The following is a 21844-nucleotide window of genomic DNA, read 5'->3' on the forward strand; positions in this document are numbered from 1 at the left end:
CCAGCTCCCCCAGTTCCCCCTGCCATGAGCAGGGACATCTTCACCAGCTCAGGTTGCTCAGAGCCCCGTCCAGCCTGGCCTGGGATGACTCCAGGGATGGTTCATCCACCACCTCTCTGGCCAACCTGGGCCAGGCTCTCACCACCCTCAGGGGCAACAATTTCTTCCTCATGTCCAGCCTGAATCTCCCTCCTTTAGTTTAAACCATTACCCCTTGTCCTATCACAACAGGCCTTGCTCAAAACTCTGTCACCATCTTTGTCATCAGCCACAATAAGGTCTCCCTGGAGCTTCTCTTCTCCAGCTGAACCCCCCAGCTCTCTCAGCCTGTCCCCCAGCAGAGCTGTTCCAGCCTCGGATCATTCCTGTGGCTCCTCTGGCCCCTCTCCAGCAGGTCCATGTGTGTCCTGTGCTGAGGACCCAGAGCTGGACCAGCACTGCAGGGGTCTCACAGAGCGGGGCAGAGGGGACAATCCCCTCCCTGCACCTGCTGCTCACAGGGCTGGGAGGCAGCCCAGGATTTGATCGGCCTTTGGGCTGCAAGTGCACATTGCCGGCTCATAGAATCATTTTGGTTGGAAGAGACCTTTAAGATCAAATCCAACCATAACCTAACTCTAGCACTAACCCATGTCCCTAAAGAGCCTCATCTCTATGTCTTTTTAAAGCCCTCCAGGGATGGTGACTCCACCTCAGCCACTCCCCATCACCCTGGTGCTCCAGACCCTCATGTCCCATGGTTCATCCCTTAGCACCCCCAAGTCCTCCGCAGGGCTGCTCTCAGGCCCTCCATCCCCAGCCTGTGTTGACAGCCGCGGTTGCCCGGGGCAGCTGCGTCTCCCAGGCGAGCTGGGTCCCGCCCCGGCCCGCCCCCGGCTCCTCGCAGTGTCCCTTCCCCCGGGCAACGCGGCTCCTCCCCGCAAACACCCGCCGGTGCCGGCCGGATGGAGCAGGCGGCGGAGCCGGTGCCCGGGGCCGGGCGGCTGTGCCGGTGCGCGGCGCGGGGGCTGGGGGTGCCGGCGGAGCGCTGGGAGCGCTGGGCGGGCGGGGAGGCGGCGGGGCCGCTGCTGCGGAGGTTCCTGGCGGGGGCGGCGGGGCCGGCGCTGCTGCTCTGGCGGGGCCCGGCCGGGGAGCTGGAGCTGGGGCCGCCCCCGCCGCCCCCCGCCGGCCGCCGCAAGGGGCTGTTCTTCCTGCGGGCCCCCGGCGCCGGCCCCGGGGAGCTGCTCTGCGGGGACCTGCCCGCCGATGCCCTGCGGCACTTTGCCGCCCTCGTGGAGGAGGTGAGGATGAGGGGCCACGGGGACAGGCTCAACATGAGCAGAAACTTGTTTGCTGGGAGGTGCCAGAGCCTGGCCCAGGCTGCCCAGGGCGGGTGTGGAGTCTCCTTCTCTGAGACATTCAAACCCCCTGGACCCACCTGTGTGATCTGCTCTGTGACCGTGCGTGAGCAGGGGTTGCACTGGGGGATCTGCAGAGGGCCCTTCAGCCCAACCAGGCTGGGATCCTGTGAGGCCTGGGCAGCGCTGGAGGTGCAGGGGGAGCCCTGGCATCCATGAGTGCCGGGTGCCCCTCGCACATGGCAGGGGGAAGGTGTCCCCTCCTACAGACCGGCTCCTTGGCCTCCCTCCCTTCGCTGCTGATGCACTTGTACCCTTAACTCTGCCCTTTGCAGTACCATGGGCAGCTTTAGAACTCCTATAAACTACCTGAATGCTTATCGACATCAGCTCTGTCTATCAGTGGGGTTCTTGTGGGACTGATCCACCGGCAGGTGCTGGAGGGGACATCTGCAGGTCACCTGCTCCAAACCCCTGCTCAAGCAGGGCCATCCAGAGCCAGTTGCCCAGGGCCATGTCCAGGTAGCTCTTCAGTATCTCTAAGGATGGAGACTCCACAACCTCTTTGAGCAACCTGGGCCAGTGCTCCACTACTCTCATAGTGAAAAAGTGTTCTGTGATGTTCAGGAGCCTCCTGTAGCTCAGTGTCCGGTTACCTCAGGTGGGCTGATGTTTTCTTAAAGAGATCGTCAAGAGGTTCGAGTGCTTTCGCTTTGCTGTCTTATTAGCCTGAACTATACAATGTTGTCTCGGTTTGTTCCTGATGGCTCCTCACCTGGAGAAGTCTCAGGAATGAGGCTGTAATGGGAAAGTAGAGGAGCTGCTTGATTCAAGAAGCTCTGGTCATGCTGTTTGGTATGTGAAGATGGTGACTGATAGATTGGATTCCCAAGAGCAGGCTGCCAGACTGGTTATCCTGGTTTTGTGGGAAAACACATTATTTATACGGGGAGTTTTGTTTTGATGAGCCCCGTGGTCTTGCTAAGTCTGCACAAACAGCAGTTTTGCATCACGGCCGGCCAATAGCATTGCAAACACCATCTGCTATGGGGAGATGATGGGGTAGGAACACTTTAGCAGATCCTGTTAAATCCTGTTTTCTGGATGCCTTCGGGAGCCAGGATTGTGCGTCCCAGCTGCGTGTTTGCAGGCTTTGCTCTTCCCCTGTGCAGACACGCAGTATTTCTGCAGGGAGCAGATTGTGCCTGGTTTTCATCCCATTTTCCTCTCAAGCTTCACTTGAAGGCAAACGCAGCGGTGGTGCTGGGTCAGGCAGATGGGGCGGGTGTGCGCGAAGGTGAAGAAGGTCTTGAATTTCCTGGGGTTGGGGTTGGGGTCGTGTGTTGCTCTGCCCACACTTTGTGCAGTCTTTTATCAGCGTTTTTTAGGACAGTCCCAGGAGAATTTGTCCAGTGAAAGAAATAGGTTGTGTCAGGCTTTCTACGGGTCATTAAGGACATCAGGGGTAGACACAACCGAAACTGTCCTTATTCAGTGAGGGATCGCAGCTGAGCTGCGGGTCACAGCTGGTGACCTTGTCTGCTTGTCGCTTCACTCCTGCGGTGCCGAAGGGAACACACCTGCTCTGTGGGCTGGGGCTTCATCCTCAGTCCAGTTATCATTTTAACAATCAAAAAGAAAATGAACGGCTGTCATTTGCCTGGTTACAACATCACTGGCATTAGCAGTCCACGTACTTTAAGTAATAGAGGCAAATCTTGCTAATAATGCAGCTAGAACTGCTGAAGGTGAACTCGGCAGCACCTGCCCGTGTGTTCCCTGGGGCTGTGCTCCCCCTTCCCACGGCTCCCTGGGCACAAAGGTGGCTGGTTGGGTCTTCCTTGGGTTTACGGAGCCAGCCATGGTTCCAAAGAGTCTTCAGCATCCTGGGACAGCACCATGGAGGTGCTGAGCTGCTTTATTCCGCTTCAATTTTATGTCCCTTTGTAGCTATTTTTATGCCTTTAGTCACCCCCTCCCCCCCGAGCCCAGTAACACAAAGGGCTGTTGTTTGTCACCAGGGACAACCTGGCTTTGTCAGGCTGTTGCCATAGGCTGGTCCCAGCGCAGAGCAAGCCAGGATAGGTGACAGATACGGTGTTGCTGTCACAGCTCAAACAAGCCAGAAGCAGCTCAGGTCCGGGCAAGCCCAGACCAGCCCCACGACCCCACACTGCTGGGTCAGTAAAAGCGCTGATGAAGGCAAAGCTCCTGTTCAGTGGGCTGCAGCTGCGCTGGGGACCTGGGGGACCCTCACCACCAGTGGATCCCAGGAGGTACCAGCAGACGTTCCCTTGCAGCACACTGAGCTCAGCCGAGCCCTGGCAGGCTCAAAGGGCAGCCTGATGGCCATGCCCACGGGCAGGGACACGGGGACCAAGCACCAGGGACAGTTGTGAGGGCAAGGGTCAGCAGCCCACGGGGCCATCTCCAGTTGCGGGCTTGAGAGGCTGGGAGAGCCTGGGGATGGGGCTGCTCAGTTTGTCTGCTGGTTTCCACCCTTCTTGGCCGCTTGGATTTGGGGGAAAGGGTGTTCTACTGTATAAAGTGGGCCTGTAGAGATGCCCGTTGATCATCAGCTGCCTTTATTTCACATGGGAACTGCTTGAGACAGCAATGAATATGAGTCTCCAGGCTTGGCCAAGCACAGACCTCAGAGCCTGGTGGCCTGTCCGTCTCCTGCTGCACTTTTTTCTCCATTGCTCTCTGTGACTCCCGCTGTAGGTGATCGTGCCCATCCTGACGAACAAGAAGAACCATCAGGGCTGGCCACAAGTGGTGTCACAAGACATCGTGCGTCATGTCCACAACCTCAAAAGTACCGTTTTCACAGTTGTTGGCCAAGTAGACGGCAAGACCTTGCTGCCTCTCCCAGCTGGCTCAGAGGGAATCGAGGACACTGATCTGGAAAATGAGAAATCGTGAGTACCACCCCAAAATAACAGGTTCCGGAAGGTCCAGAGAGGCAGATGCGTTTGTACATCATGTTGTCATCGTGTCTGGGCTGCGTGCGTGCCCCTGTGGGACCCCAGTAGATGTGTGGGTGCAGTGGAATGAATCACTCCTCAGACAGGACGTGGTGCGGGTGGGATTGTGTGAGAAGTTACCGCTTCCAAGGCAGTGGGGTGACCTGTCCTCAGCTTGCCAGCCCACTTGGTGGAGTTTCTTATCGAATTAAGCGAGTTAATGACTGCAGGGATGTAGAATAGTTTGAGGGAGGACAGTATGGGGAGAGAGAATCTTGCTGGATGTGTGGGTCTCCAGGTCAGATCCTGAACCTGAATGGATCTGATGTGACAATGACTGGCTCTTCATTTCCACCATTCACTTTATGAACAGTGTTGTTGCCCACACTGCTGCAGACATTCAGCCATTTTCTCCAGAGCGTAATTCCTATATTAAACCAATGACAAAATCTTATGGGGTTTGATTGTTTTGTGGTTTTGAAATGTGAAGCCCTGTAAAATCCAGCTGCCCACACGGCCATTGGAAGTAGATCCAAGTGAACAATGCACATCAACAAAGTTAACCACGTGCTCTGTTTTCTGCAGCATGGAACGGATAGATAAATCTCTGGTGTATGCCATGGAGTCGGCCATCATAGACTGGAGCCACCAGATCCAGGAGGTGCTGAAGAAAGAGTCTTCAGAGCCTCTCCTGCAAGGCAGCAATCCGAACCCGAAGGTGGAGCTGGAGTTCTGGAAGAACAGGTACCCAGAGCAGTGCATGGTGCCCTGTGGTGCTGGTTTTGGGTAGAGGGAGAGTGCTGGTGGTGGAGCTGCTACTTCCATGAGTTGAGAAGAACAGGCCGCCTTGGGTCCATGTAGCCTTCAGCTAAGGAAAATTGCTCCTGCACAGAAAATCATCATGATCTGCAAAGTGCCTGGGAGGTCACTGGGCAGCTGGCTGTGTTTTAACTTAGCGCCACCACAGGGGCTACACCTCAAGGGAATTTTTTCAGAAATGCCCTTTACAGAATCCCATACTGGTGGGGGCTGAAGGGCCCTCTGCAGATCCCCCAGTGCAACCCCTGCTCACGCAGGGTCACAGAGCAGATCACACTGGTCGGTCCAGGCGGGTTTGAATGGCTCAGGGAAGGAGACTCCACACCCGCCCTGGGCAGCCTTAAGTCACTGTTCACTAGGAACCATCCACAGGAGTAATTGCTGATGGACACCTGCTGTGGGGCCATCTGGAAATGGTGCATCTCAGCTGGCTGCTGATCATCTGTCAGGGCCAGAGGGGCTTTAGATGCTCAGGAGCCTGGGAGTGGTGTTTCCTTCTGCCCTTTGAAAACCTTTGTGCTGTACTGGTTCAGGCTGACTCGAGGCAAAGCCCTGCTGGCTGGAGAGCTGTTGCTAGTGCCTGCAGAAACATGATGGCTTTTTTCAGCAATGTTCTGTCAGTAGCAGAGCTGCTGTCATGCTGAACTCAGCACTGTCTGTCCTGTAGGGTTTGTCTGTGCCTCCTGCAGGAGCTTTCTCCCATTTCCACAGTCCATGTGTAGCTGGAGGAAACCCTGAATCAGGCCCAGGGGAAACAGATGATGTTGGGGGACAGCTGATGGCCCAGTGTAGGCAGGTAACATGGCCACCAGCATCCTGGTGTGCATCAAGAACAGTGTGGCCAGCAGGCCCACTGTAGTCAGCGCTAGGGAGGCCAAACCTCAAATCAGTTTTGGGCCCCTCACACCAAGAAAGGCCTTGAGGTGCTGGAGCGAGTGGAGAGAAGGGAACGGAGCTGGTGAGGGGCTGGAGCACAAGTGCGATGGGAGCGGCTGAGGGACCTGGGGGGTTCAGCTGGAGAACAGGAGCTGAGGGGAGACCTTCTGATCTCTGACCTGCCTGAAAGGAGCTTGGAGCCAGGGGGGGTCGGGCTCTGCTCCCCAGGAACAAGCGCCAGGAGCAGAGGAAACGGCCTCAAGTTGCGCTAGGGGAGGTTAAGATTGGCTGTTAGGAAACATTTATTCCCAGAAGGGGTTGTGTAGCATTGGAACAGGCTGCCCAGGGCAGTGGTGGAGTCACCATTCCTGGAGGGGTTGAACAGACACAGAGATGAGGTTCTCAGGGACATGGGTTCGTGCCAGGGGTTAGGTTATGGTTGGACTCGATGATCCTGAGGGTCTCTTCCAACCAACTGATTCTGTGATTGTGTGTCTCGGTTGCTGTAGGTGTGATGACCTGGAGTGCATTTACAACCAGCTGACAACGAGGAAGGTCAGGAACATGATGGAGCTGCTGGAGAGAGTTGAGAGCAGCTACATCCCAGCCTTCAAAACCATGCTGATGGATGTTGAGGCAGGTGAGATGCTGGGGCAACTTCACCACAGTGCTGACTTCTGGCCTTTCTTCATGGCCTGGTGTTACTGGTTTCAAGCTCAATCTTTCTGGTTTGAGCACAAGCAGCCCAGTCTCAATTCACGAGTTGAGGCTTTTGTTTCCAGGCTGGGACCAGCTCCATCGCTGGTCTGTTGAGCCAGACTCTTGCCAAAGGTCAGGGTGAATGGGTTTGGGAATTTACTCTGCTGTAATAAAGTGTTTGCATTACTCTAACAGGACTCACCTCAACTTCCACCAGCTCCTCTGGTGTCACTATGCAGGAATGGGAGTTCAGAGTAAGGGGACAGATCTTGTATCTAAAACTGCTTTGTTAGACTGCTGCTTCCCAGGCTTTGGCCACTGCAACACGAATTTCCTTGCTTTGCTTTACTTAGGGGAGTTGAGCGCAGCCCAAGGAAATATTGCAAATTCCTGTCTGTAGTGAAAAACAGTGTAGTCCTGCTGCTCTGTCCCTGCAGACCAACACAGCTGGACCTCCATGTCCAACCCAGCTGCTCTCTGGCACGATGAAACCATCCAGGCTGTGTTAGCTGTGCACGTGCTGACAGAAAACACTGTTCTTCACCCCTTCACGTGTGAACATTTAATCTCTTAAGGATCTGTGTCACACTCGGCACTGTGCAGTTTATATGGGCTGGAGAAACACCCCTTACATAAGGAGCCATGGGTTCATTGTTAAACTAATTAATGCTTTAAGGGTTTAATCAAAATAAAACAAATATTTGGTTTTAATCCAGTTACAGCAATACTAACCCTAATTGGATAATTTGGACTATAATTGTTAAAATCCATTACAATGTAGTTCAGATTTGTGTGCACCTGCTTTTAAGTCTCTGCCCCTTTCCCTGGTGTTGTGCTGGTGTGGCTGCTGTTGGCGACTTTGCTGGGAGGGTGATGCTGATAGTGGGAGTCTCTTCTTCCTTGGTCTTGGGCCTTAGGGGTTATTTTTGCATGCATGCAAGGGCTTCTGTCACTTCTTGTTGGTCCACAGGTTTAATTGCACAACAATCATCTGGTTTTATTAATGCTTGCGCTCTAGGATAATTCTTCAGGGTAAAACCACACAGCTCTACAGAGCTAAGCTAGAGCTTTCGACTAGTCAGACATCAGTTGCTTTACTGTCGACCGGTTTTCTATTACAGCCAGGACTCGTCATCTGCCTGCTGGGCAAGGGGCTGTTGGGGCCAAACCTGAGCTAAAAAGGGCTCAGGCCAAGATTTGTCATGCTATATAGCCTGTGACGTTATATAGCCCCTTGTGCTGTACAGCAAGGCCTGGAGCCTGCTCACAGCCATGGCAACACTGTATTTTTGGTGCTGCTGGGCAAATTTCCTGTGACTTTTTAGCAGTTGTGGACTCAGGCTCTGCACGAAGCCCTGTCCCAGCTCCCTGTCCCCTGCCATCATGTTGGCTTATTTCTGTTCTGGTTACTGCCGCAGGTGAGCGATGTTCATGAGTGAGTGACCTGCAGCACACAGGTGGCTGAGGGTGCTCGGTGCTTGTCAGGACAGTTCCTTTTCCCAGGCACTTTTCCATGTGGTGAGGTCAGCACCCAGCTGGGAACCCAGTGCACTGCAGCTGGGTGGCTCTTACCGCTCCTCCCGTCTCTCAACACAGCTTTGACCGAAGCTCAGGATATTCGCCTGCACCTGATGCCCCTCAAGTGCCGCGTGGAAGACATAGAGAGGGTTGAGTTCAGTGAGGTGAAGCCTTTCCTGCTCCCCCTGCTCCATGTGGTGTGTTTGATCTGGGTCACCTCCAAGCACTACAACATGCCCGTGCGGATAGTGGTGCTGCTCCAGGAGATCTGCAACCTTCTCATTGAGCAGGTCTGTGGCTGTGATGCCTGTGTTTGCAGTCCCCTGTGTCCTGTCTCCCCTTCTTTCCCTTGTCCTTCCCTGGCAAAGTGATTCTTTAGGCAACATTTAACTTTACAAACAGGTTCAAACGTGTTCAGCACAAGAAGTCCCTGTTTTCTGTGATGGCAGAAGTGACCTCTCAGGTGTGATTTTGCTCTTCCAGGCCCTGGTGTTCCTGTCTCCAGAAGACCTTCTGAAAGGGGACATGGAGGAGAGCCTGGGCAAGGTGCGAATGGTGCTCGGTATCCTGAACACGTTCAAAGAGGCGTTTGAGGAGAGAAGGGAAAAACTGCACACGTATTATGAACCAGGCCAAGAAGCGAGGGAGTGGGACTTCAGCTCCACGATGGTGTTTGTGAGGCTGGACACCTTCCTGAAGAGGCTGGAGATGGTGGAGGTGAGACTCTGGTCTTGAAAAACATTGCAAACCCTCAAGAGAGCTTTGTAGCCAGGAGCTCCTTTGCTGGCATCTTTCCTTTCTATAGCTTCACCTGATACCAGGGGATGGGGCTGCTCTTTTGCTGTTAGGTCTCCTGTTACAGCGAGTCTAAGACTGTGTTTTACCATGTCCTGCTCAGTACATATGTAAGCTGGTCAGGTTGGTAGGTGTGTTTTTTACTGTCCCACACTCCAAGGACAGTAAAAGCTGCAGTATCTGGGGTCAGAGGGAGAGCCTGCAGAGTGAGCTGTAAAACAATAATTAAAAGCATAGTGCACACCAGCCTGTTAATGAGAAAAACTGCTGCATCTCTCTCCGTCTCCATTTCCCCTCGTCCCTTCATTTCAAGCAGCCTTGCAAGACAAAGCAAGGGACAGCTCATATTTCCACTTTATTTTTTGCCTTACTAAGTATTTGTTCAAATGGATGTGCTGGTGTGTCAGAGTGAATGTGAATGCATATGTGCATTTGTTTTTGAAATTTCATAAAAGCTGCAGTTACACTGGTGCATGGGTAGCCCGTGAACATGTGGAGAGGGAAGGATCCCTTTCCTCTGGTTCATCGCACTGTTTCATATTACGTGTCTGTTGTAAAACCTGCTGCCCTGCTCGGGTGGCCCCAGGACAAGTGCAAGCAGAGTGTGGCCACCTGTGCATTCCTGTGCACGTTTCTCCTGGTCCTCTGAGACAATGGGTGTTCAACCAGCCCTTGCTTGGCCCTACCTAGGGAGACAGATGGGGTGGGATGGCAGCAGAGCTGCCCGGTGCTGCCACCACCACTGGGAGAGCAGGACATTTTCCCAAGAGGTGGCACTGCCAGGCTGCAGAGGGTGGGAAGGGAAGGACCCGTGTGCCACCTCAGCAGAGAAGGCCAGCGGGGCAGGTGCTGCAACACCCGCTTGGACATGCAGAGGTTTGACTGAGCAGGAGCTTTGGACAGTTTGGGTACCTGTAAATATTAGAAATCTCTGCTTGGCTAATACCTATAAAATTGGGATTCTTAGCTATGCTGGATGACATATAAGGGTCTCATATCCTTCTTTGGATCTGTCCTCTAAATACCCTTAAAAGCGATTTTACAGTTGTCATGGTATTTCTAGTGGCTGCAGCAGGTCTCACTGGACAGGGACGTGTTATGAGCAGCCACTGATGCTCAGGACAGGCAGATCAGGCTCGCCCCTTCCCATCCCTGCCACCCAGCCTGAGCACCAGCGCTGTGCTTGGGAAGGTCCCTCAGCAAGTGCTACTCTGTTGTGACAACTGTTGTCATCTTCTTTTGTCAACATCGTCACTGTGTCTCCCTCTGTTGACTTTGAAGGATCTCCTGGCAACTGCCTTGGACCTGATGAAGCTGGAGAAAATCGAATTCAGTGGGATTAAAGGGAAGACCCTGGGCCAGCAGGTCCTGGACATGTATGAGGAGTTCCAGGAGGCGTACAAGCTGTTTTCAGAGCAAACCTATGACTGTCTTGACCTGACCAACATGGTAGGTGGGACCAGTTTATGGGAACACCAGGAACATGTGCATGTTTCCAAAGCAGCAGTTTCCTGCTGTCTTCTTCCCAGCTCTTTCCTCCTTTCATTATGATCTGATCTGGTACTGGAGGGAACAGGGAGCTGCTGGCCTTTCCTGCAGAGATTTGGGACTTCTTGCAGGTCTGTATCTAACGTATCTTGCTAGATCAGGATCTTAGACCAGTGCAGCTGGGAAACCGGGATTTCCATGCCTTATGCACAAGCGTTCACTGTACATGGTGCTTGCTGAGGTGTAAGAGCTGTACCAACACCCACATCTCTTTGCTTTCTTGCTCTTGGTATTTACCATGTTTCCCCAAAAACAAGCTATAGCATAATGCTCGAAACATAAGCCCTATTCCAAAAATTAGCCCTAGTTACAGTTCATTAAAAAGTCAATTTAAATAGGGTCCAGGCAGCTATACGTGTAAAAAAGTAAGCATCTTTTGGAGCAAAAATTAATATAAGACCCTGTCTTATTTTTGGGAAAACAGGGTAGTTTGCCTGTTGAGGGCCAGCTCAGATCATCTCTGGGGATGTGTTTGCTCTTGCCTAGATGAACACATGGCACCTGGGGCTCTCAGAATTCAAGGACGCTCTATTTTATTATCAGTAGTGCTTTAATTAAAGGAATATTCCCAGCCCTCTGGGACCTGCCTGGTGTGGTGATGGGTGGCTCGTGCTTTGCTTCCTGCAGCTCCCAGTACATCTCTGTGGGGGGTGGCACGTCCCCAGTGTTTCTTGCTGGAAAGCTGCTTGCTCCATAGCACCCCTTGTTCAGCAGGGCAGGCACAGAGGAGTGGTGACGGTGGCTCTGCAGGAGCTGGCTTGGGTTTGGTGACCCCATGGCTATTTGTGTGACTCTGAGTCGTGCTTGTTCTTTCAGTGCTCTAGTTTTGCACCCTCTGCCACTGCTAGAGCCGTTTTTTTTAGCTAAAACATGGCATCTGGATCTGCTGGAGCTCAGCAGTAACAATAGTAAAAGCTATTTCCTTGCACTTTTTCCTTTCGGAAAAGAGACACATGACCTCATTTTTAGTGGCTTTGTCCAAGCTAGAACAGAAGGACTGTCAAGGACTGTCAAGTTCAGTCTTTGATTTGGGCTCTTTTACGTGTAGGAAAACAAATATAGATTTTACTCTTGAACTTCAAAGGATTTATTACAATTGGAGCAAGAAAAGCAGTGCAAGAAGATGATGGAAATTACAGAAACCCAGTACTGTTGAGTGTGAAAAGGACCTCTGGAGATAACCCAGTCCACCTTCCCTGCTCAAAGCAGGCTCAGCTAGAGCAGGACTGTGACTGGTCAGGTGAAATATCTCCAAGGTTGCATATGTCCAAGCGTGGGGACTCCACAGCCTCTCTGGGCAACCTGTGCCAGTGTTTTGAAACTGCTTTTATTGTTGCCCCACTCACAGCCAACTCACCATGGAACCACAGGCTTGTTTTGGCTTGAAAGTAGATTGGATCTGGGACTCAGCAGGTGCATCCGTGGGGTTTCCGGATGATGGTGTGGTCTTCAGGCCAAGTGGTGGGGGAGAGGGTGTGGAAATAGTCCATCTTGCCTCTAGGCTGAAGATAGTGCTCTGTGGGCTGTGGAAAGCCCTCAGGACCAAAGGGTCCCTCCCAGAGAAAGGGCCAACATCTCAGCCATGGGACAGCACAGAAATGTTCTCAAACTTCATGAGGACTTTGCCACGTTGCGATGGCTGAAGGTTGGCCAGAGGAGTGGCTTAATTCACAGTGAATAAGAAGAGAGGGCATGTCTGGATTGAGGAGTTGCAGGTACCTTCCTAGTGCCATCTTGCAGCCTCACAGCTCGTGTTTTGCCTTTGCGCAGGACTTTGAGCAGGACGCCTTTGGTTTCCAGCAGAAAGTAGAAGACATCGACCGTCGGCTGGGCACTGTTTTCATCCAGGCTTTTGATGATGCCTCAGACTTGGAGCACGCCTTCAAGGTTTGTTTATCACACCCTTGCTCTTTCCTAAAAGGGAAATCAGGGCGCCTGCAGTTCGGCTTGGTGTAAATCGTGCTGAGGAGACCAGACAGTGTTGGAGCTGCAGGCGCACGGGGCTGGTGTTTGCTGGTGGGGATGGACAGAGAGACAACGAGACTTGTAGCTTTTGGGCTGCTCTTGGTTCGGGATGCTCAGGCTGGTGGGTCCCTCACAAAGCTTTTGGATGCCAGGAGATTTATTTGTGTCTCTGTCTGCGAGTTGGGGGACATCATGCTTTTTCTAGGATTTCCTGGTGAGAATTGATATTGTTAATATCAATTTGTTAATATTATTAATACATGGATCTGTTTCTGTTTTAGAAACAGGTTTTCTAGAAACAAAGCTGGTTTCTTTATCAATTAATCTATCTTGCAGAGATAATAAATGGTATTTAAAAAAAATCAATATAAGCATTTGTAGAAAAGAATGTAGAAAGTGACAGTGTTTATCTTTGTAAATTTTTTGAAAAAAATAGCAAATTTTGAAGCATTTGAAGAATGACAGTTGAAATGTGGTTCAGCCCCAGAGAAAGTCTGAGAGGCCCCATGACAAAGGCAGCAAATTTCCTTTTTCCAAAGTGCCCATCGGTGCAGACAGTACTGAAGCATCTGGGCCGGTGAGGAAGGTCCCAGCTGATCTCTCTGCAGAAGTCGGGGTTGTGAATTTTTCCCCACTTCATTTCCTGTGTGTTCACCCCAACAGCTGCTGGACATGTTTGGGAGCCTTTTGGAGCGACCGGTAATCGCTGCAGATGCTGCTGACAAATACTCCGTCCTCATCAGCATGTTCAGCAGGGCCCTGGACCACGCCAGGCTGATCTACTCCCGGCACATCCAGACAGAGCTGAAGCTTGGTGGGTAGAATGTGCTGAGTAAAATTGGTTTTACAGGGAGTTTGATTGAGATTAATTTGGGGGCGAAATGATTTCTTTTTCTAAGGAACCCAAAACTTCACAAATTGCAAATGTTTTCAGCCTCTATAGCTCCTAGTGGCAATGGAAATGCCTGGGAAAGCTCTGTTCTTAGTATTAAAGCAAATAATTGGTTAGGGGTAAAAGTACCCTTTTTCAAATGTGTATGCATGATATGTGGACTGGGAATGGAGACACATGCTGAGCTTTTCTCCCAGCGAGGCTGTGACAGGAGGTTTCTCTCCACATTTGTGTGCTGCCTCCAACACCCCATGGGACGTGCAAACCCACTCATGTGCTCCTCAGTATGAATTTATTGTGTTTCCCTTGCAATGCTTAAAACGCAAAATATGTGAGTGGGACTTTGTAACCAAGGGTTTAATCAGCCTTTTCCAAGTTTATTATTTCCCGTGACTGTTGGCACAGCGGGGAATGGGTAGATTCCTATCAGATTATGAGGATTCAAGTGTGTCGTTTTGAACAATAACCTATTTACTTGCCTCAGAAAGACCATACTGGAACGAGACAAGTCCTGGACTGGAGAGAATCATGGAGATGAGTCCATCATTTGCTGTGAATTTGGGGTTATTGTTCTGTGGCTGTTAGATAAGACGGACAGAACTAACTCCTGGTCAGAAATCCCAATGTCAGTGTTTGTGAGGAGCAGGGAATGCGTCCCAGGCAAAGGACACCTCAGATCAGCTCAGGTTTGAACATAGTCTGGGCTTCTCGTTCGATCTCAGCTCCTTCTTCAAGATCCAGAGGCACTTGCCTTGGTCAGAGGCCTACATCAGTGTGGCAGATGTTGGATTTAAGGAAGGAAGCTGGGAAATAAGAGCAGTTTTCTGCAGATGATGTTCTGTCGGGGCATCTTTGGGGTTACAAGTGCAGTGTTCAGTCAAATGCTGTTCCAATGTGCCCTCCCCAGGATCCCCCCCCGTGCACAAGAACATGCCGCCGGTGGCTGGAGCGCTGTGCTGGGCGCGGGAGCTGCGAGTGCGAATCCAGGTGTCGTTTGATCACTTCAGGCGCATCCCACATCTGTGCGTGTCTGTTCCAGCTAAGTTGCTTTATGACCACCTTGATAGCTTCTCTCTAATCAATCTGATTTTCTTTCTGTGGTGAACATTATCCCATGGTTATAGCTGAAATAATTCTTAGTCAAAGAGGTGTGAAGTGGTTGCACTGGTGCTTTTCAGCTTCCTTGTGATCATTATTTTTTTTAAGAAACTCATTAACTGGATTTGTTTTGAAGCGGTTAAGAGGCACAGTGGGCTATTCAGCTTTCAGACATAGTTCCTGGGTTGCAATTGAAAGAGGTATCAGAACCTTTCCTGCTGCAATCCCACTCAGTGTGTTCTCAGGACCTCCTCAGCTGCAAGTCCTGGTTCTGGCATCATCCAAGCTGTGAATAGCAGAGAGGTGCTGGGCTGGGCTCAGCTGAGATGGATCGATGGAGCTGGGTTTGCATGTTGGGGAACAGACGAGCACTTTGCTGGGCAGAAGAAAACTTTCTCAGCATTAGACAAAGGAGCCAGCTCCCAAGATCAAGGAAAGAAACCAATGCTGGAGTATGTATCACCCAAATGCTTGTTATAATGGATGGTGTCAGGGAAGTGTGGCCTCATGCTCACAGCTGGCACCACATGAGACAACATTTAAGAGCTCTGTAAGCAAGGCAGTGTTGGACTTAGGACAACTGAGGGTGCTCCAGGGGCTGCACCTGGTAGCTCACAGGAATGGCTTCACTTGTGCTGGTCGGGATTTTGTGTAAATGGATCCACTTTTTTAATGTACTCAACCAAAATAACTTGACCATCACCATGCCATGTTTGTAGCCTTCTCTCACTGTATGTTGCCATTAAGTGTCTTTAAGGGCACAGTTATTCTGCAGCAGCAAAGACATCGGTGCAATGAAACAAGCTCTTGGGCTGTTCCCAGCACAGAGGCCAAGTTATCATGTCTGATTTGAACCTGAATGGCAAATTTTTGTCAACCATGAAGGACCCAGATCTGCATTTTGCACTGATTTTCTGTCCTCTGTTTAGAGCAGTTAATAGCATGCCCTGCAACAGGGGTGACATGGTGCTGTTGAAAGGGAAAAGGGATTAAAAAGGAGAAACAAAGGTGGTTTTGCTGGTTTTTGCTTGGATTTGCTCAGAGGACTTGTCTACTTCAACAGGTTTGCTCAGCATTTGCCCAGCGGTGACTGCTCAGGCGCTCCCTTTGCCAGCTTTTGGTTAAGTTAATTCAGGTTTTGTCATTATGTCCTCCAAAATCAACAACCATCTTGAGGAAAACTTGGATATTGTAGATGAAACAGTGGGGAAAAGACAGCGTGATAAGAATTCCTCTGACCTGCTGTTCCCTGGATTGTACGGCCTGGGCAGTGTGTCCAGGGCTCTGCCTCCCGTGCTCTGGGACACCTTTGCTCTTCGGTTTGAGGGGCATGAATTTGGCACCGCCAAGAGCTTCATCTGCCAGGAGCCACATTCTGCTTCTTCCTGTGCCTCTTTGACCTCAGAAAGTGGTGGCTGGTGAGCAGAGGTTGCCCTGCTTTGTGCAAACAGTGGAGCATTGGGTGTGTTACAGAGACCAGTGTTCCTACAGCAGCTCTGGGCCCTTCTTCTTCCCCCAGGACATGGTTCCCATTTGCCGGTTGCCATGCAAACACCCGAGAAAGAGCGCACTGGGGCTTGGAGAGCTTTTGTGCAGTGAAACGGTTTTGGGCGATGTGGTGGGGGTGAAATGTAAGGTCCCCAGCCAGAGTCTGCCTGCAAAGTGGTGGGTGATCTTGGGGAGGGGTAAATAGAGACTGCAGCCTCACAGGGCTAAATGTAACGCTGGGCTTGTCTGTTGTGCCACCAGCTGCTTGGACTCTGCTCAAGGAAGAAGGGTGATAGAGAAGTATGAAGAAATGATCCAGCTGCTCGACAGGTAAGTGGTAGCTCAGGCAAAGCTGTAACTATATGAAAAAAAGCCAAACCTTATAGAATCATAGAATTGTTTTGGTTGGAAGAGACCCTCATGTCCAGCCATTAACCCAACTCTGGCACTGCCCCATGTCCCTGAGAACCTCATCTCCACATCTGTTCAACCCCTCCAGGGATGGTGACTCCAGCACTGCCCTGGGCAGCCTGTTCCAATGCCTGACAGCCCTTTGGGGAAGAAATGTTTCCCAATATCCAGTCTGAACATCCCCTGGTGCAACTTGAGGCCATTTCCTTCTCCTTCTCTAAACTACCTTCCAGCACATTTGCAAGCCCAGGGCCTGAGAATGTCTATTTCTAAGCCAGAAGGAATTTTGTGATGAGAGAGGAGGAGGAATCCTTTGCTACACACCACAGTCTTTCTGTGATGTCTTGAAACGGAGAGGGACAGGGGCTGTGCTGCCCAGCAGAAATGTTGGAACAAGTTTCTTTTGGATGTAGAAGCTGCTGTAGTAGAAAACCTGGGCTGACCAGAAGTGTCAATCCACTTGTGCCCATTCACATACCATGGCTGTAATATGTGTATTCCACAAGTGGGAGTGGGATTCATTGCCCCTCACTTAGTATCTTAATGTTTGATGCTAAAACTGAACTGGTTGCTCTGAGCTTTTGACTGTCTCCAAATTTGAATCATCTGCTAAGAGTGGTACTTGGGAGATCTTTGCTTTCCTGACTTGATGCTGTCATTGGTTTTCAGGTGTTTGTCTTTGAAGCCATGTTCTTTATGGAGATGGTGTGGGTGGGTTTTAAATATTCCTTGATGTTCTTCAGCCTTCAGAAGTGGACTTGGCTTTTATTTGGTTATATGTCTTGGTCTGTGGGCTTGGCAGCTACGTGGTGGATGTTTTAATTTATTTGTTTGTTTGTTTTCCGGCAGGTATCAGGAGAAGCTCTATGCAGACTGGTCCCAGACAGTCTCTGAAAAATCACAGTACAACCTTACTCAACCGCTTATCCGGCGAGATCCAGAAACCAAACTGATCACAGTTAATTTTGATCCCCAGGTAAGAACTAGCTTTCCTGTCTGCTCGCAGGCACGTCTCCAAGCTGTGCCCCACCGTGCATGGCAAGTCTGGTGGGATCGCTACTAGATCTGTTCTGCTGAGGTCCCTGGAGCACCTGTGATGACATGAATTAACCATCCCCTTTGTGGGCTCTGTCTCCTGGGAAAACATCAGGATTACAGTTTAAGCAGTGCAGATTCTAGTTAAAGCCAGTGACAGAAAGTCCCTGAGTAGCCAGATGTTAACTGGTGTCAACATCTCCAGAGCAGGTTTGATGCTGGTGTGGGGAGCGTAGGAGCATCATCCTACGGACGTGGGTTCATGTTATGTTTACCTGAAATCTGAGCTTCCTAAAAGGGAATAAAAATCCCAGGAAAGGTTTGTTTTGTTACTTCAGTGTTGTGGCTGTTGGATTTCCTTAATTGTGGTGCAGGAGGCTTCCAATAGGTCTCTGTCCCCTAGAGCCGCCCTCTCCAGCGCAGGGAGGCCTGACCATCCCCCTGCCCAAAGCAGAGGCAGGGTCCAAGCCAGCAGTGTGCAGAGGTGGATTGAAAGGTTCTGGGGTCCGATGGGAGCCAGGGCCTCTCAAATGTGAAATGCCACTTGCTGGGGAGGTGCTGAATCTCAGGGGCCTGGGAAAACATCAAACACTTACCCTGTTCCCTGGGACTTGCTGCTGTTAGAGAAAAGCGTTGAGGTTCCAGAGCTCATTCCAGCTTGGCTCTCAGTCAAAGGATTTGTCCAGCTCCTTGCTAAGGTGGGAAGCAAATGGCCCCAGAGGATGTTTTCCACTCTTCACCCTGGTGCCAGGGTTTGGAGCCTGTGACGTGCTGAGCATGTTCTCAGCTCCAGTCTCTGAGTGTTTCTGCACTGCTCTTAGCTTTTCATACCGAGGACTGCCTCATGTCCTGCTTAGCAGCCCCTTCATGCCCTTCAGAGCAGATAGGAGCACCTCATTTTCCCTAAAGGGAGGATGTATGTGCAACTCTTCAAAATTAAAGAGTCTTCCCGAGCTCACCTTCCATGGAGGAGAGGGAAAGAGGGGAAGACACCCTTGACCTCATGGTGGGGATGTCTCAGACATTCCAGTGCATAAAAGGGAGGGGAGTTTGGTTCTATCTCGCTTGGCCTCTTGCTCCCTCAGTCCCCTGCTTTTCCCTTCCTCCCATCCCATCCTCCTCCATCCACCTCCTCAGACTGCTCCCTTCACCCCTCTGCACCCCTTCTTTCTTTCCTCTTCTTGTCATTGTGGACATTGTCACTTTAGTGTTGTAGATACTCCTCACCCCTGCCATTGCCCATACAATATACTGAATTTCTGTCACCCAGCCAACATGTGCAGTTTCAGGAGCATTTTCCTTCACACAAGCCACTAAACTGAGCAAAGATTTGTTTTTTAGTCTTAGAAGTGATATATTGCATTGGAAGACCTTGCTGCTCCCTTTGTTGCAGGGACTCACTTCTACTTGGGTTTATATTTTAATAACCCCCTCTAATCCAGTCCCATCACGACTCAAACATGCTTTTGGTTGTGCCTCCTCCTGCAGGCACAGTATTGCTGAAAGACTGTATTGATGAGGATAGCTGAGAGGACCATAGATCATCATGGCTTTTAGAGGCTGCACAGGGTTTGCTGGTTGGGTAGTTAACAGAGCCATATGTCTTTGATTGGGAAGCAAACCAGAGGCAAAGATCAATGGGAGGGGGATGGTCTGGACTAGGAGGTGTCCAGGCCCTTCTCAGAGCGTGCTGCTTTGTGTGTAAAACAGCAGGAACCTCCTAAGATCCCCAGAACTGACGGGATGGTGTCCACCAGGTGAATGGGGAGGATTGTCTCACATTCAGCTCTCTGCCTTGTTTCTGCAGCTGGTTTTGGTGCTGAGGGAGGTGAGCTACCTGTCTGGCAGCCGGCTGGGAGCCATCCCACCCACGGCAGCAGAAATCTATTCCTCCAAGGAGTCATACCGGCAGTTGATGGCCAACTTGGAGCTGATGGTGAACAGATACAACAAGGTCCTGAAGACAGTCCTGGAGGTCGAATACCCTCTCATACAGGAGCAGCTGTGGGATATTAACTTAAAGCTGAAGAAGGCAGAAGAAACACTGAACTGGAAGATGGAGGGTGAGCTAGCTCTGTGTTAGGGGGAAAGAGGCCATACAGAATCACAGGATCCCAGACTGGTTGGGTCGAAGGGAACCTCTGCAGATCCCCCAGTCCAACCCCTGCTCACGCAGGGTCACAGAGCAGATCACACAGGTGGGTCCAGGTGGGTTTGAATGTCTCAGAGAAGGAGACTCCACACCCGCTCTGGGCAGCCTGGGCCAGGCTCTGGCACCTCCCAGCAAACAAGTTTCTGCTCATGTTCAGATGGAGCCTCCTGTGTTTCAGTCTGTGCCCGTTGCCCCTCACCCTGGCGTTGGGCACCACTGAACAGAGTCTGGTCCATCCTCTGACACCCACCCTGAGATATTGATCCCATTGATCAGATCCCTCTCAGCTTCTCTTCTCCAGCTCAACAGCCCCAGCTCTCTCAGCCTTTCCTCACAAGAAAAATGCTCCAGACCCCTCAGCATCTTTGTAGCCCACCGCTGGACTCTCTCCAGTAATTCCTTGTCCTTCTTAAACTGGGGAGACCAGAACTGGACACACAACTCAGATGGGGCCTCACGAGTGCAGAGCAGAGGGAGGGGATTCACCTTCCTCAACCTGCTGGTCACACTCCTCCTCACGCACCCCAGGTACCATCGACCTTCTTGGCTATAAGGGCACATTGCTCATGGTTAACCCGCTCACTTGGGTCTCTTCAGATTCCTCCCATGTCCCCAGCTTCCATTACCTGGTTCCCAGTGGCAGTTCACAGCAGGGCAGGGGACTCTCCAGCAGAGCCAGCACTGGGGACACAAAGGGCAACCCCCAGCCTGCCTGCTCCTTCCCATCTTACCTTGATCTGCTTGGGTTGGGGAAAGGATCCTGGTCCCTTCAGGTTCCCCCTGGGCTTTTGGGGAAGAGAGGCTGCCCTGTAAGCAGTGATGCTGAGGAGATGGCAAGATTGGGGTTTGTGAGAGCTGTCAAGGCTGGGGTTGAAGAGTCTGCTCCCTGCCCGTGCCAGCCCTAGTGACCCACTATGTGGCCGTGTCCCTGTGTCCCCAAGGCACTGCTTTCTCCCCGAGTTGTGCAGGGACTGGGACCTCTTGGCCCAGCCATCTGGCTTGGGGCGGACTTCTCCCAGTGAGGGCCAGGGCCACCTTGTTATCCTTTCCAGCCAGATGAAATACTGTGGTTAGCGGTGAGGTTTGTGCACCGTGACTTTGGGATGATTTAACCAGTGTTCTTGCTTCATCAGTTTTAACTGCAAAGCAGAATGGAGGAAGACAATTTGTTTCCTCTTGGTGAAAGCAAACTGCTCGCTGGTGGAATATATATTTCTGTCATCAGGCTTGTGGTATGAACAGGAACAAGTGTCCTCCCTTGGGAACTTGCAAAGCAAAAATCCTCATGCTGAAAAACGCTTTCTCCATTGCACAACAAAGATGAAGGGACTTCCCTGCAGATGAAATTCCCTTCATCTAAATGCAGCCCTCACTGGTACCTTGGGCTTTCACAGCCCGTGTTTGTGGGGCTGTGGGTCCCTGCTCTAGTGACAGTGCCAGGAACACTCAGCCTGTTGTCCTTGTTCTCTCTTTGGTAGCAGATTAAACCTGGGTACGGGGAAGGGGGAACTGTCAGATGTCCCCATGGTGCTGGTGCTCCTGGCAGAAAGCAGAGGCTGCAGCTGTACTGTGGATTGTTGGGGTAGGAGGGAGCTAGAAGTGGCTCTGTTGGTTGAGGTGGTAAGTCTCTTGCGTTAATGGTGGGTGAGAAATACATGAAACAGTGGGGGGAAAGTCTTACAGAGGGTGCACAAGAGCTTAGCCCTGCAGCTCTGAAAAAAAGTAGTCAATCATCTCATTTTTTACCAGGTGTCTGGGATCACATCTCCATGGTGATGGATGATGTCCATGGCCTCGAGCAGAGGATACAGAAAGCCAAAAACAATGTTGAGGAGATCCAGACCATCGTGGGATCGTGGGCATCACCCATATTTGTGAGGAGAGATTGTAAAACGGAATCGCTGCTGAGCCTGGAGGACTGTCAGGACCGCCTGGAACGGCGTTACAGCCTTGTCCGAGAGTCAGGGCAGAGGATTCATCTGCTGGTGAAGGTGAGGGGGGACCTTCTCCAGGGGTTTGTTGGCTCTTCATAGGCTCTGGGTATCTCTGCGCTCAGGTGAAATTGTCCACAGCTGCTTCACCTTAAAATTAACTCCCTTAACTCATTTGAAAAACTTACCTATTGTTAATTAAGGATGGCTTTGGTGGGTGAGCTGGTACAGCTGAGTGTGTGGGGCTGCTAACCAGGCACCCAGTTTGGAGCAGGAGTGGGAGCCGCTGCAGCCCAGTCTGGCTCCCAGTCCTG

At 51.4% G+C, this 21844-nt stretch overlaps 1 protein-coding gene across 1 annotated transcript in view; it reads left to right on the forward strand.

Annotated features, from left to right (window-relative positions):
* Window positions 1-944: 944 nt before the first annotated feature.
* The window catches only part of DNAH9 (dynein axonemal heavy chain 9), a gene marked incomplete at its 5' end in the record, with an annotated part of 197270 nt that continues 176370 nt past the window's right edge, over window positions 945-21844 (forward strand). Inside the window, 14 exons of the mRNA XM_082067422.1 lie at window positions 945-1280; window positions 4062-4258; window positions 4889-5047; window positions 6508-6638; window positions 8294-8505; window positions 8699-8932; window positions 10292-10459; window positions 12329-12445; window positions 13187-13337; window positions 14323-14437; window positions 16263-16331; window positions 17262-17388; window positions 19255-19510; window positions 21349-21590. Of these exons, the coding sequence (XP_081923548.1) occupies window positions 945-1280; window positions 4062-4258; window positions 4889-5047; window positions 6508-6638; window positions 8294-8505; window positions 8699-8932; window positions 10292-10459; window positions 12329-12445; window positions 13187-13337; window positions 14323-14437; window positions 16263-16331; window positions 17262-17388; window positions 19255-19510; window positions 21349-21590 (2514 nt within the window). The remainder of the gene's footprint in view (window positions 1281-4061; window positions 4259-4888; window positions 5048-6507; window positions 6639-8293; window positions 8506-8698; window positions 8933-10291; window positions 10460-12328; window positions 12446-13186; window positions 13338-14322; window positions 14438-16262; window positions 16332-17261; window positions 17389-19254; window positions 19511-21348; window positions 21591-21844) is intronic.

The sequence above is a fragment of the Streptopelia decaocto genome (genome assembly GCF_964273445.1).
Source record: "Streptopelia decaocto genome assembly, chromosome: 16".
NCBI lineage: Eukaryota > Metazoa > Chordata > Aves > Columbiformes > Columbidae > Streptopelia > Streptopelia decaocto.